Genomic DNA, 15617 nt, shown 5'->3' on the forward strand with positions numbered 1-15617 from the left:
CATGTATCAGTTGTTAAGCACACGAATTCTCCTTGACTCAACTGTGCCTTTACTTTTTGAATGATCTCTTTATACTTTCCATCCATAAAATCCCTTGTAAAAGTAGTTCTCAAAGGAATTTGAGGGAAAGGTGAATCAAGAGGGGATATAAGATGCTCCATTGTCCACAATTGAAATGGATTGTAAATATTTTATCATCATATTCAACACTTTTTCATTCAGCATTTTTATCAGCAAAGCATTTTCTGGATGTACAGAAAATCTTGATAGTTTAGTTTGTATTGGATCTGAACAGTTATTTAGTTGGTTTGGATGGACAGATTATTACTACCAGCAGTCCAGAACAGATTTTAAAAATATTTGAAGCACCTGAACACTCTATAACTTCAAATTGAATAGTTGACTGCTCAACAGCCTTGGAGCCTTGTTCATTAAAAACCTCGAAATGGTTTTGCAAATTACTGGTAGAACAACCATTTTAAGATAAAACACTTTTACATACATCACACTTAGCTTTATCATTATTGATTATAGTAAAATACTTTATATATACTTTTAGTATAGTAGATATTACATCAGACAATAATAGTCAACTGAGCTGAATAAAAACAAAAAGCTTTTAGTTTTCAAAAATTAAGACCCTTAAATAATGATTTCAAATATTCATTCCAAAGAACCATAATTCAAATTTTTTGGTAAATCAAGAACCAAATTATTGGGACCAGAGTGTTCTCATCAGCACATTATGAAAGAATTAAGTTTTTTCTTATGAGGTATAGGTGTTCAGATCATAATATTTACATACAAGTGTAAGGGAAGATCGAAGGTAGGAGAGGAGCCGGCCGCAAACAATTATCCTGGTTAAGGAATATTAAAGAATGGACAGGAATACACAATACAGGCGAGCTGTGTCACGCCGGCTAGAACAGAATTCTAGTAATGAGATAGTCGCCTACGCACTTTGGTGTATGGCATGTTAAGAAGAAGAAGTAAGTGATCTGGATAAAGTAGACAAACCAACCATCATCTATTATAATTTTTTACAATTAAGCACTTGAGAGTGAGTAAATATGACTTGTTATGATTACTTTTAGTATCATGTCGCAATATCATGGAAGTGAGTGACCTGCTGATTACTCTAGTATCTAATCCGTATCTGGTGGAACTTGTGATTACTTTTAGTAACAAGTACTTGTTGGGTAGGATTCAATAACTTCCAATGATAGTAAGTAGGATACATAAATATCAAATAGATACTATTCAACCACCTCTATCCTTATTATATGCTTTAACTATCTAACTAATTTTGAAGTAATTTAACAATATATCTCATTTGTAATTATTTATTAAAAGTCTAGTGTTTCTAGTTGAAGCCACCATATACAAATAATAGCTAATAAATTAAAACATAGGTGTTAAAAAAATACATCAAAGAACAAGATGTTTACTTAAATTAACTTAATGGAATATTAGAAATGTCAGTCATTTTATTCAGAGATATCTTCATCACTTGAATTTTCATCAGATAATTGATCAATACTGTTTTCATTATCACCTATAACTTCTCCTTTCTCGTCAGTAACAATTTTCCCTTTGGAAAATAACTGATTTTCCCACTGTTCTAAAGTTTTTGTGCTAGGAGGGGGTAGTTTGAAACGAATTTTAAAATTATTTCTAATATCTTCAATTGACTGCTTGTTGAACTGTTTTTCATGCATCCAAACAGCCGAGACTATTCTCTGTTCATTGGTATATTGAACAGTCATTACAACTTCATCATTATTGCCATTATTTTCATTTACATTGCCATCGTCCTCATCAGACTCAATTTTAATTACTTGATCACTCATTATGAGAAGCTGAAAAAAATGTAATAATCATAAGTTTGTATAAATAGAAAAACATAACATACCAAATACCTTTAGTCGTAATTTATAAACGTTAATATCTATTTATAATTAGCTTTTACATGAATTAGGACTGATTTCCCAGTAAATGTATGTTTTTTGTTTTGTTTTTACTGTTTACCGTCTTTTAAAAATGTAACCTCAACGCAAATAATGACAGATCTTCTTCTTCTTCCTTTATTGAGTAATATCCCAGGGGATAAAAATAACAGATCATCTCAAGCACAAAGTCAACTTTTTGATAGGATATTCAAACAAACAAATAAGCGTAGTCGTAGGGTTTAAAATTAAAATTTATATATAATGAGATTTTATTTAATAGAGGTCTAGGGGACCTTTTAAATCTTTTTTTATTTATTTCTTATCTTAAGTATTCTCTCTCTCTATCTCTCTCTCTCTCTCTCTCTCTCTCTCTCTCTCTCTCTCTCTCCAATGGCGCTACAATCCGTATCGGACCCTCGCGCTCTCTAGCACTCGCCACCATCATCGAGTAATAAAAAAGAGACTCTTTTTTTATTACTCGATGCGTCTCCAAACATACCTCTTTCTTCGGCTGCTTTCCTCGAGTTACACTACACTTCCTCAATATTCTTCTAGCCCTCTTCCACTAACCACCTCTTTTTTGATCTTCCTGCTGGCCTACCCCCCACCATAGTTCCGCACTAAATGTTCTGCTAGGTGTTCTGTTATTATCCATCCTTATAAGGTGACCTGCTCAACGCAGCCTTTGTATTTTTGGATAAATTGCTATAGTGGGTTCTTTGTAATGTTGATGAACTCATTCTCTTGGTTGAATCTTATTCTCTACACACCATTGTTGCTAATGAGTTTTAATATCTTCTTTTCAAAGGTATTCGCAAGATTTATTGTTTTTGAAGCGAAACTTATACACTGGCGTTGTATTACTTATTTTCTCTACACTAAAATCACAGAATAAGAAAGCAATTTTTATTTGTTCTGTGGTAAAATGCTAAGGCGAGTGTCATGGAACTAGCGCCACAAGATGGCTTCGTCACGGATTCTCTCGATCATTTCGTTTCTAGTCATAATATCAAAGAATATAGACGGTATATTCTTTAATCATATATTTACTCTAAGCAAGTTAAAATTAATAACTGCATGAGAATCAAAAGTTAATAAAAGTCATAAATGGCATCCAATTAATAATAAAATTGAATTATTTGTTTACATTTTTATGATGTCTCGTTTTAAAATAATTTCATATAAAGACAATTATTATTTTTAAACATATTATTTTGGTTTATATAATAATTAAATCTATTATCAAAAAACATAATTTCCATACTGCTACCCATTTGATGTCTCGGGGGGAGGGGAGGGGGTTTCAATAGACAGTTGAATTGAGCTACTAGTGTGAGGCAAAGTCTTATCAGAAGTATGTTGTCGAGGCGGAGTTCTTTCTATTTGTTTTTCTAAAATAAAATCTGCTTCTGAAAAGATATTCCGGTTGAATTGAAAAATTCCTGCTTTACGAAACCCATTGGCTGATATCTTAGAAGTAGCAGATTTCTGATAAGCAGGGCAGAATAATGAACTTATCTGAAAGGGTCTACATTTCGAGAAGGATTATTCTTTAAACAATTTTAGATTTCTCTTGAATAGTATCTGTGTCGGATTTTATGTGACGTATGGGAAGGGATGCAAATAATAGAAATATAATTCTTTCTCGCTAAGTCTATAACGTCCAGATTCCGTGTATGACTATAATGGCCGTCAAAAATGAGCAATACGGGATCATCTTTTGAAGGTTTTACATGATTGATAAAATGTTGCATCCATCGCGTAAATATGTGGTTCTGTATCCATCCCATCGAGCAAAAAGACAAAAGAGGGAATGTAAAGGTAGTGGGGGCAAAAATATTGTTAGACAGGAAGTGCCATCTTGAGAGGCCAAATTAAACAAGGAAAGAGAGTCTTTCCTTGTTTAAGAAATCAAATTTAGTTGGGTTATGTTATTATTTGTCCCAACTGTCACATGAAATCTTATTTATATTGAAGTTTTTTAACAATTGTTTCACATTTTAGACTGTTATCGTTAATATTTAATTAAAATTTTCTCGTCTAAGACACATTCTGAAAACTATTTTATAGCTACTGTTAATAAGTATCGGAAAATTTAAATTTGGCGCATTCACATTTCCGGATATGTCCGCCATCAGAGGCCACTTTTTTGGTCGCCTTTTCATAACGATTAGTTTCCCTCTTTTGTCTTTTTGCTCGATGATCCATCCTGAGGGGTGACAATCAGCAATTGACCCAGCTGGAGCTCCGTCTAATAGCTCGGCCTTCATATTTTTGCGTGGGAATACAAATGATGGAGGAACGAATCCTCCGGCAGCATTCATGCACGTAACTACAGTTACTAGTGCCCCTCTTTCTGCAGCAGTTACGGCTCCTACTTGTTTTTTTTTTCCTTTTAGGGTGATGACCCTAGCAATCTTGGATTGTAACGGTAGTGATACCTGTTTCATCAACGTTATACACTCTTAGGGGGTTGAAATTTATTCTGTTTTTTGAAATCCCTGCGGTTTTCTTACAGATAGATTGGGATGTCGTCTGAGGAAATTTCGGAGCCACTTTTTACCGGCATTACCATCTCTTTCTGAAAAGGGATGGTAAAGGTTATTTCTGATAGCAAGCTGGTATGCTAATCTCCGAACGTCTACTGTACCATAATATCTTCTGTCCATTTCCAAACAGTACTGTACCAAGTCTGCTTCCATTTCTGCTGATAAAACTGGTTTTTGGCCCATTCGTACCTCGCATTGTTCTTTTGAGTCTTTGCCACGTGCCACGTTTGACATATAGCTCGATGGCTGATTTTGGATCGTTGAAGCACTTTGACGCCTTTAAGTATCCTATTTGTTTACTTTTAACAACATCAATAACATTTTTCATATCTTCTGGATTCCATTTTTTATGTGGTAGTCGTTTAGTAGGCATTTTACTGAAAAAAAGTGTAGATAAACATGTTTTGAATTACATATAATTAGGTTCCTAATTTTGGATATCCAATTTTAAGATACCTTTCCTATCCCAAAATATGCAACCTTCATGTTCAAGGTTATGTGATTAAAATAAAAAAATACTTGGCAGATATCATCAATTTAAATATTGAAGCTTATTCTATAACTATTTAAGAATATACCTGGCAAATTTCACTTTAATACTGTCAGTCTAACTCGATGGTCAGTACAGTCTGTCCCAAACCCTTCTTTCAGTGCGTCACTAATTTTGACGTCGTATAGGATTTTAAGAATGTCGAGAATTATTGCATGACATTTTAGTTAAATTTGACAGTTGCAGGATCGCAGTCTCTCTTTTTCTAATTGAAAATAATTTATTAATTTTAATATTAGTCTTTGTTCTATCTCGATATATCTCGGAATATTTAAAATATTTTTATTACAATAAATACAAAATTAAATTTTCACTGTAAAATGTCTGATAACACTAACCTGGAATGACAGTTATCATTTTATCAGTTGACATTGTGAAAGTACTGTCACGATCGAGACAATCTGCGTCAAATTATATTTATGCGCATCATTGATTGGATATTTATTTAGCGTATTCTAAACTCCAACCAATTGTACATCCGTAAGTAGAATTAGCTTTACGATAAATAATTTTCTAAGTTCTATGTATAATAATCACAGACTCACGTTTTTTTCTGTCACTTCTAGCTTAATGTGTTAGAGAGAATTCGATCAACTATGACGCACTGAAAGAAGGGTTTGGGATGAACTATATCTACCTTTTTATAACAGTTTTCAGTTGAATAAACAACAAACTCGTACCACGAAAAAACATATAATTATATGGTTCCATCTAGCAGTATACAATGAAACTATATGCTTTACACATTACCATTTTATGTTAGAAACCTTTAGTTTTGTGCATTTAATTACAGAAAACTGTTAATAGGTTTTGAGATAACGCAGTATCCACTATTAGGCAACTATCCAATATTAGGCGACTTTTATATTTAAAAAATATATATTTTTAGATAATCTAGCATATCAGGGCACCTAGGGCTCAATATCATAGAAAAAACCCCTAAAGAAATCAATCCATTTAATATCTGAAATTAGTCAATTTTCCTCTTAGGCGAAGTGAGAGCCGTATGCATCAGTATTTAACTATATCATCACAGAATACTCCGTGATATCATTATATTATTTAAGTATTGTACGCATATTGTAATTGATCCTGCTGTTTTTTTTTTTTCACACATGAAATGACAAATTCAAAACGCAAGAATAAAAAGATACATTTGAAGCAAAACTGTTTAATGAATAGTTTTTAAAATTAGACTTGTACACGAGGATTTTACTCTTTTGTATTAAAATAGGCGTGAAGAGGGGTATGTTTTTCAGAACTCGTTTCGGAATGTTTTTGAGTGGAAAATTTCCAAATCGCAAATCTCTTTATGTATACTCAACGCATGCTACCTAGTCCACATGTGCAATCCATTTTGATTGGCTTAATGTACTCAGGATAATGCATTTAATGGAATCGAAAACTTTTGCCACCAATAGCGTCCAATAGTATATTTTCACGTGACTAAATATTTGTGATACGATTCGCTAAATTATCATCTGATCATTCTGAAACATTTGGTCTGGTCCATCAACTAGCTCCATCTATGACGTATTTGTCCAGTGTAGTCATAGATACATAGAAAGAAAATGGTAAAATGTTATTAACTGAGTAATTTTATGCAGAAACATAATTATTTCAACATTTTTGTAAGTATTTTACATATGTTTTTAATATATTTTGTTTTGGTTTCTCTGTTAATATATTAATGTAGCTGTAATGATTAAATTCATGCTCGATGTAATCCATCCAATAGTAGGTACCCATATTTTTCTGGCGACAGCGACAGACGACAGATATATATTTCTATTTCACTTTATAAATCAGTATCAATTTGACGCAGATGTTCATCTCTATTCTGTACTGAAAACTGAAACCATTTTGCGATTGAGAGTATCCATTTTTGAATAGTGTAGTGAAATACAAATTGTGTGTCATTTGGTAGTATACTTATATATGTTTTGTAAAATGCAGGAAAAACTAATTGTGAATGTTAATCAAACCGTGGGAAGTACCTTTTCAACGAAAATGAATGATTCCATTCCAATGTCCTCAGTCGGTAAGTATATAAAAAAGACAATCTTATTAAGATCAGAATGTTTGTATGGACTTTAATTAAAAGTACACGATTAGCAAAAATGGTGAAATATAATAATAGATCAAAACATTGATTTCTATTAGAGCTACACGCGATTCTTATTTTTATTAATGCTGAATTGTTGCCATGCAATATAATTTGCGACTGCCATAACTTTCAATCATGGGGTTACTTCATCAATAAATCATTTGTATTTTATAAATCATTTCCTTCTTTTAATTCCATTGTTTTGCTGATGTTTATATAGTCAATAGTTTTCTTTTTAAAATAATGTTGCTGATAATTGTTAATCATCATTGCTAAGTTAGGTGCCATTTTCCACCGAATTTTATTTATTTTCCTTTTTTTTTGTTTTTGTTTTAAATGTGTGCGTATGACTGGTTTAAATTCTATTCCTTCAGTGTTTTTCCAGATTTCTGAGTTGTTTACCAATAATTTTTGCTTAGTCTTCCATTTTGATTTTCTGGTTTCTTTTGTCTCTTCTTTCTAAAATTTATAACATAATTTTTAGTTGATTAAATCTTTAAATTCAAGTAGGTAGTCATTTTTAATATTATATTTGTTCTTCAGTAGTTCTTATTCTTCTTTATTTTGTATTTCATCAATTACTTGTAAAATTGTGTTTGTTCAAATTATTTGTATTTGTTCTAAGGGCTCTATGGTATGTATATAAGTCTATCTAACTTGAGATAAACGACAAATGTCCAATCAATACATTTAGTGACTACCGTTTCCATAAGGTTCTATATTGACAACTGAAAAAAATACCAATGTCCCCAAATATTAGAGTACTTAATGATTTGAATATTTGTTATTTCTCTGATAAATTACTGTTTGGTTTCACAAATGGAAAACTTTACAGCTGTTGGCTGATTGGCTGAGCATCTCTTGGGCACTGATTTTATGAATTTTGTTTACTTGTAGAGGGGCATTTCCATATCATTTTTCTAGTTAGTTGAATAAAGTTGGACAGCATTTCTACAGCCACATTTAAGGACTAGTTTTTTTTCTTCTTTTGGATCAAGAAGACTTCCCATTAAACAGTGGCAATTTAAAGGATTTCATTTCAGGCCTGAATTTACTGCTACTTTTCCTCAGTTGGTGATAGATCTGTGAGACCTTATTAGCTATTATGAATTTATAATTCTTCTGATTTTTTCTTCTGGATCATTAAAGTTTCTCTGCACTTTATAAAATTTTTGAGAAACTGCTTTGATTTCTTCAATTTCTTAAAAACACATGCATTTCCATCAGTCTTCCAGTTTTCCATCACACTGAAGACTGGAATGTTTTGGCAGCATCATTAATTGAATATTCATCATTATAAGCAGCTAGTTGTGAAAGTTAAATTTACCAGGATGCTAATTATAATTAAGAATTCATTTTTAAACTCTTTGCTATTGTTGACAGTAATGTAAAATGTATCTAGACCTTGCTTGTAATTTTCCTATTATGAGATCAATCTCAGCAGGAGTAAGTAGTCAGGTTCCTACATAAAGAAAATGTATTGTTAATAGTTCATCATGTACAACCTTTGTCCATACAAAATTTTTTACCAGATTTTACAATAAATGTTAATATGTTTATTTTTGACATTATATATGGCTCTTGGTGTGTGCAAATGTATGTAATTTGTATTTACAAAATACAAATAAAGGATTTTAATATTTAAGGACTGTTAGAGCTCGCTCATCGTGAGTACCAAGCTGGAGATTATGAAAATGCAGAAAGGCACTGCATGCAGTTGTGGAGACAAGATCAGACAAATACAGGTGTCTTATTGTTATTGTCCAGCATTCATTTTCAATGTAGGAGATTAGAGAAATCAGCTCAATTTAGTAGTTTGGCAATTAAACAAAATCCCCTTCTAGCAGAAGCCTACAGGTAAGTTTTAGTATATAAAAAATGTTAAACATAATGTAGTTTGTAATCTAACTTTTAAATTAAAATGAGAATTATAATAAAACTAAAATTTTTTTCAATTTTTGATTTTACACATATCATTACCACTATTGATATTGTAAAATAATGAAACTACAAATAGTGTCTTGTCAATTCTTCACTTTTCCATGTCTTCCCTTCATAATTTTTCTCATATATTAGTAATGTCGAATAGTACTACTGGCAATAATAATTCTGACTTATTATTCTACATTTTTGCAAAAAATCAATCAATAACTGAAACTAAAACAAGGCCTTTTCCAGCAGATTTTTTAACACAAAATTTCTTAGTTCTTGAATAACTAAACTGTTTCCATTTCATCAACTGCTGCTTTGTTTTTAGTAGATATATGTACCCAAGTTTCATCTATATTAACAACATGGCTTAGAAAGTTTGCATCTTTTTCAAATTGCTTCTGGTAAACATTCAGATATTTGGGGGCCATCTCTACAATGTGATACAATCATGGCATAAACTGCATAAATATTCATGGGGTGGACAATAACTGTGTTTACTAATAAGTCTTCATTTTCAACTCAAAATTTACCTTTTTTTGTATATATATATATACAGTATACGCCCTCTATAACGAACACGGTTATTACGAGGTTTCGCTTAAAACGAGGTACATTAGATGTCCCGTGAAATTTCTATTGAACTATAACCCTCTATAGCGAGGCAAATTTGGTTATAACGAGAGAAAATACGATCGAAAAACGTGTTTTTTTGCGTTTTTGGCCCGGCCGTGACCATAAATAAATACCTTTTTAAAGGGCCCCGCAATAAACTTAACTGCCACCTGCAATAAACTTCTTTACAATAAATACAACTGTTTCACTTCTTTAGAAAATATAATAGATAAAATGATACTGGACAATTTATAGCAGTCAAAAATGACAGACTTCTTCCAATTGCAGAAGCAATAGTTTATGTTATCTTGGAAAATACGCTTTATACATTATGTAATTGGAAAAAAATTAAAGTACAGATTTTTTGTTTTAATGTATATCATTGACAATAAAAGTAAACAACTCTTTTTTGTTTTAATGTACTCGTATTTCATTTACAATAAAAGTAAACAACTTTTTTTCAAAAATGCCATTCAAACAATATTTAGCATCTTATATTGCTCCGAATGGCTTCAACATACGAAGTTAATGTTTTAGAAAACTACATATTCATATGTATGCACAGTAATATTGTTGTCTGATATATAACGAGATCGGCTTATAACAAGGTAATTAGTCTGCCATTTTAGTTCTCGTTATAGAGGGAGTCTACTGTATATATGTATATATATGTATGTATGTAAGTATGTATGTATGTTAGTGATGTAACGAATATTCGCATTCAGTTAGGTTAATAAAATAAAAATCCATTCACTTCCCAGTTTTTTTATTAAGAAAACTCACTTTATTTTACAAGCTTAGAAAACTATATAATTAGAAAACAAAAAATGTAAATAAACAAAAACAAATTATTTTTTGAAACTGTTATTATCCTGAAGTTTTTGATTTTAGACATTCATCTTGAAAAAACTAAAAATTATTCAACTACAAACTAAAAATTAATAGTCTATGAGTTTTTATGTAAAGAGTTTAAAACAAACAAACATAAACAGTTCGACTTCAGTTAGATAAGTTCAGATAAATTTAGTAATGCAGCAATTTTCAGAACAAGATACATATAATGTACACTACACTGTAGTGTAATACAGTATATGATTTGTATAATTGTTCTGAAAATTGCTGAATTACTAAATTTATCTGAACTTATCTAACTACACACCTCGCGCAAATGAAACTGCCGGCAGTGCCTGAGACAATTAAAATTGCCAAATTAAAAAAATGAATATTCACATTCGCGAATGTCGGTGGCATATATTCGCATTTGCGAATGTTCAAAAAATGACATTCGTTACATCACTAATGTATGTATGTATGAGCTTTAATTGCCCCCAATAACCAATTTTACCTATTTATAGTAATCTTGGAAATGTGTATAAAGAAAGAGGCCAACTCAGTGATGCTTTGGAAAATTACAGGCATGCTGTCAGACTAAAGCCAGATTTCATTGATGGGTACATTAATTTGGCTGCTGCCTTGGTAGCAGCTGGTGATATGGAACAAGCAGTACAAGCGTACATTACAGCTTTACAATACAAACCAGTAAGTATGCAATATATATATTCACTTAACACTAGTATTTAACATATTTTTACATCTCACCTGTTTGTTATATTTCAGAAAGTATCTTAGCTTTTTCCTGAATTGTTCATCCATTCAACAATGCCTAAAAGCGCCCAATTTTTCACTACCCCTTTCTGATTTAGTGACATGCAGTCAGTAAATCACTCAAAGTCATAGTATCAAAGTTGTTGCGCCTCATTAATTCGACAAGTCTGTCAAAATAAACATAGATCTGTTCTATGAAGATGGAATGGCCTAATAAGACATGGACATTTTCAACTTATATTAAAATAGAAGAATTATTTGTTCTAAGACCCAATCCAGTTCCATCTTACAATTTATTTCCACTGTGATTGTTAATACCACAAGCTCTCACAAGTAGTACTTGTAGATGAGGATACAGGGAAGATTGGAGGGACAAATTGGCAACAGATGACAACAAATGACTGGCGAAACTTGGTCTTTAGTTCTACTGATAATGATGGTGGAATGGCTGCTATTGTATGGAACATTCTTGAATTTGTTCATGTACTTGACCAAGTAACTATACTACTATACTAGTCAAGTGCCATGTAATGAATAGCAGTCTTATGACCTTTTGAAGTAGCAAGATCCATGTTTTCTTCTCTACTTCTGTGATTAATTCTTAATTGTACTATAGTCATAATTGTCCATTAATTTCTCTCTATTTACTTACAGGATCTCTACTGTGTTCGTAGCGATTTGGGAAACCTTCTTAAAGCTCTAGGTCGTTTAGATGAAGCCAAGGTAAGTCATCTACATTTGTCTTTTTTCATAGTGTGTTAATAATTTCGTTGAAATAATCATCATATCATTTGATTACATATATCTGGCTGATTATTTTCTACATTGCGCTCAGCGTAGAGTTAGCGCCACTATTAGTCCATAGAGAGAATTCAAAATGAGCAATAGCGTAATTAGAGTTAGCAAATAAAAGTAAATATATTATAGCATTTAACTAAATTGTTTTATCTTTATATAATTGAATTTTATATCCAGTAGATATTATTTGAGAGCAATATAGAATCCAACTTAAAAACAACTAGGAAAGTTTAATCATTCTCTTATAAATCATTTTAATTTATTGCATATTTGATGTTTTTAATAATATTTATTGTATTTAAGATCCTTGTAAAATATTATAACTGAAAAGGCATTTACAGTGTAATATTAATTTATTGGAAATAAAACAACCAGTTTTGAATTCTCTGTTTGAATATTTTGCGTAATATTTTTTCAACTTGACATTTAGGGTTTTTATTTTATAATTTGAAGAGCACTTGGCGTTGGAAATAGTTACAGTGTACATAGGAGAATACCGATCAATAATGACCATTATTAAACAGGTACTAGTACTCATTTTCAAATTCGAGTACAGTCCAAAAGAAATTTGTAAGATGTTTTTATTTACAGCATGAATTGAAACTGCTACAGTTACTTTACACCATCCGCTATATTTGAATGGGTGTTGTTAACACCTTTAAATATGTTTAATTTGTTCCTAAATAGAAATTTTATAAATTTCGGAAACTCAACTATTGGTACAAGTAAAGTATGTTGAGAACATTTCTGTAGAAATGCAACAGTTTTATTAATAATATGAACTTGACTAACAAATAAAACTATATTTCTTTTAATAACAAGCTGAAGTTCCTCAATTTTTTCATTTAATACTTTTTGTGATATTTTATAATGATGAACAAAAGTAACTTGGAATATAAATGATTTTCTCCAGAACAATAGATTGTTACATTTTATATACATTTTTTTTCATTCAGAAATAAATTAAAATCCTTATGTGATGGTTTCGTCTGCCGAAAATTATAATATACAGTGAGGGACAAAATTAGTAATAAATCACTTTTCTAGAATAGGTGACTGATTTTTATTTTTAAATTATCATTTTTTGGCATACATATCATAACTAGTGACGTTATTCATCTGGGTGTGTTGACATATTCAATGATTTTTTAAATAAGAATAGGGGTCATGTGCTAGATCATTTGAAAAGACAATTAAATCTCTGTTGTGTGATATAAACATTAACATAATAGGGGTGGCCAATAAAATATTTCATTTTTGAACATTTTACTGCTGTCAGAAAACAGAAAATATGCCAAAGGCTATTTGAGGGATAAGATAGCAAAATTTGCACTCGGCTGAATTTTTATTTGGGCACTCGAAAGTACATATTTAGAAAGCCCTTTAGCCAAATTTTTAGCTCCCGAGGTGGCCGCTGGGTCCCTATTGCAAAAAATGTATTTTTTCAACAAACATTTTTCCTGAGTGATCCTATGCTTTAAAAAATTTGAAAAAATTCACCAACATTTATTTTAATACCCAAAAATCCTCTGATTTTTTTCAGATTTTTTGGATCAAAATTGAGCTCAGGAATATTTGAAATTTTCAAAAAAAATTTAGGTGATGTAGGTAATTTTTAGCGAACTTTTAAATAAATATTGTTTTTTTTTCGTTCTTTTGACTGGCGGGGTTAGATATTCCATTTTCACTCTGGAAAATCCTCAAACTTCGAAAAATTCCATTTTTTTGCTGTTTTCCCATGGTTTTAGCACATAAACTCAAATGTATGCCAATAAATAACGATTTTTTTTATTTTTAAAAGAGCGATCAGGTTTGCCATTTTCAGACCAGAACATGCTCAAAATACGAAAACCCTATTTTTTGAATATTTTTCCCATTTTTTTAGCATGTAACCTCAACTTCATCTGAATAAAGAATTGGTTTTTCATATATTTCCGTTTTTTCTAATAGCAGGGTAATGCTGGCCATTTCCACACTGAAACATAATCTGAATTCAAAAAAACTGCATTTTTCAGTGATTTTTTTTTCATATTTGAAGCATGTAACCTCATTTAAATATAACAAATAACGATTTTTGTTTCTTCTCGCTCTTTATTCAAGTCATGATTATCATTTATGGATTAAATTAATAAAATATTTATATTTAATTTCATATTTGGCCTTTTTTTTTTTAATTTCTATTAATAATGAAATATGATTTTAGTGAAAAATATTCAAAATCACATTACATAATAGTTTTAGTCTTCATCACTATCTTCGTTTATTACGAGGTCAGTATCAAATGTGATACATAAGTCTGAACGTATTTTTGCTGGTCTAATCATTTTTAATTTTTGACTTATACCTGCATTGCTTAAATAATAAATAATTGTGGCAATGTGAGAACAGGTACCTACAGTTCAAAATTCATTGGCACAGTCACAAGCATCGCGCAAAATACCACTGTACGTGAATTAGGTTTGTATTCGACATAATATTTTTAGTTCTTAATATTTATTTGTCTTGACCCAATTAAAACTTTATTGATATCCATAAAGTTCAAAATAAATGCATGCATTAAGTATAACTATGTATTATACAACATGTCAACATTTCATTTTTTGACGATTGAAACTTGGAAAATGTCTTCTAAATCTTTACCACTGCAGCGGTTAGCGTACAGAGGTGCCACCTACTTTGGTGGTCATGAACGAAAACGATTTAATAATATCGTTTTCTCTCCTTTGGGATGTACGAAATGTGTAACAGTTTAAATCTTTTAGCAAAAGCTGCTATCGCTTTGTTGAATTAAATGGCCAAATATATGGCTTAGGAGGACAAATTCGTTAAACTTTCCGTGCTCGAATCGGTATTATTATTAAAATTATCAAAACTGGTCATAATTTGTTATTTTGAGTTAAACTTTTATTATTAAATCTAAAAAAATAGTAAAATTATTATATTCAATTTTAAAAATATTTTTTATTTACAAAGCTCAACCTTCCATTTTAAGGCCTAGGGCTAAAATACAATTGATATTATACTTATATATTACAAAACTTGTATCGACTGGGGTGGCTTCTTGTCCAATCATGCTCCTTGCCTCTTTTCTGAGATCTACCTATACACTATCAAACCATCTTTGTCTGGGTCGTCCTTTCCTTCTTTTCGTGATTGGGCCCTATTATAGAATCTTCTTTGGCATCCTCTTCCTTTCCATTCTCATCACGTGCCCCATCCATCTCACTTTCTGTGCTTTTATGAAGTGAGTGATGCTTGGTTCGTTATACAGTTCCTCTAGCTCCCTGTTTATTCGTTTCACCCAACCTTCCACCATGTTTTTGCCTCCATATATAGCTTTGAGCATTTTCCTTTCCAATCTTTCCAATTTTTCTGCATCTTTTTATTTCCCTTTGCCAATCTGCCCTTCAGTTCCCATTCTTCCTGACCTTTCTCTTTAGCAGTAACCCCCAGGTAAGTAAAATTGACCCCTCTCTCAAAATTATATTCACTTGATTCATTAGATATGAAAGTAA

General features: G+C 31.1%; 1 protein-coding gene and 1 long non-coding RNA gene across 3 annotated transcripts in view; one reads left to right on the forward strand and one right to left on the reverse strand.

Annotated features, from left to right (window-relative positions):
• Positions 1–1327: 1327 nt before the first annotated feature.
• Positions 1328–2195, reverse strand: LOC140442602 (uncharacterized). Its single transcript, XR_011951078.1, has 2 exons — positions 1920–2195; positions 1328–1859 (listed from the first exon to the last, which is right to left on the reverse strand). It is a non-coding gene; the product is annotated as an uncharacterized lncRNA (long non-coding RNA).
• A 4346-nt stretch (positions 2196–6541) lies between these two features.
• The window catches only part of sxc (O-linked N-acetylglucosamine (GlcNAc) transferase sxc), a 70735-nt gene continuing 61659 nt past the window's right edge, over positions 6542–15617 (forward strand). The window contains exons 1-5 of one of the 2 annotated variants that reach the window (XM_072534468.1): positions 6542–6679; positions 7005–7089; positions 8802–9012; positions 11055–11238; positions 11959–12027. In XM_072534468.1, the coding sequence (XP_072390569.1) occupies positions 6650–6679; positions 7005–7089; positions 8802–9012; positions 11055–11238; positions 11959–12027 (579 nt within the window). In that variant the 5' untranslated portion in view covers positions 6542–6649. The remainder of the gene's footprint in view (positions 6680–7004; positions 7090–8801; positions 9013–11054; positions 11239–11958; positions 12028–15617) is intronic. The other variant, XM_072534469.1, reaches the window with a different exon arrangement.

This window comes from Diabrotica undecimpunctata, chromosome 6 (assembly GCF_040954645.1).
Source record: "Diabrotica undecimpunctata isolate CICGRU chromosome 6, icDiaUnde3, whole genome shotgun sequence".
Taxonomy (NCBI): domain Eukaryota; kingdom Metazoa; phylum Arthropoda; class Insecta; order Coleoptera; family Chrysomelidae; genus Diabrotica; species Diabrotica undecimpunctata.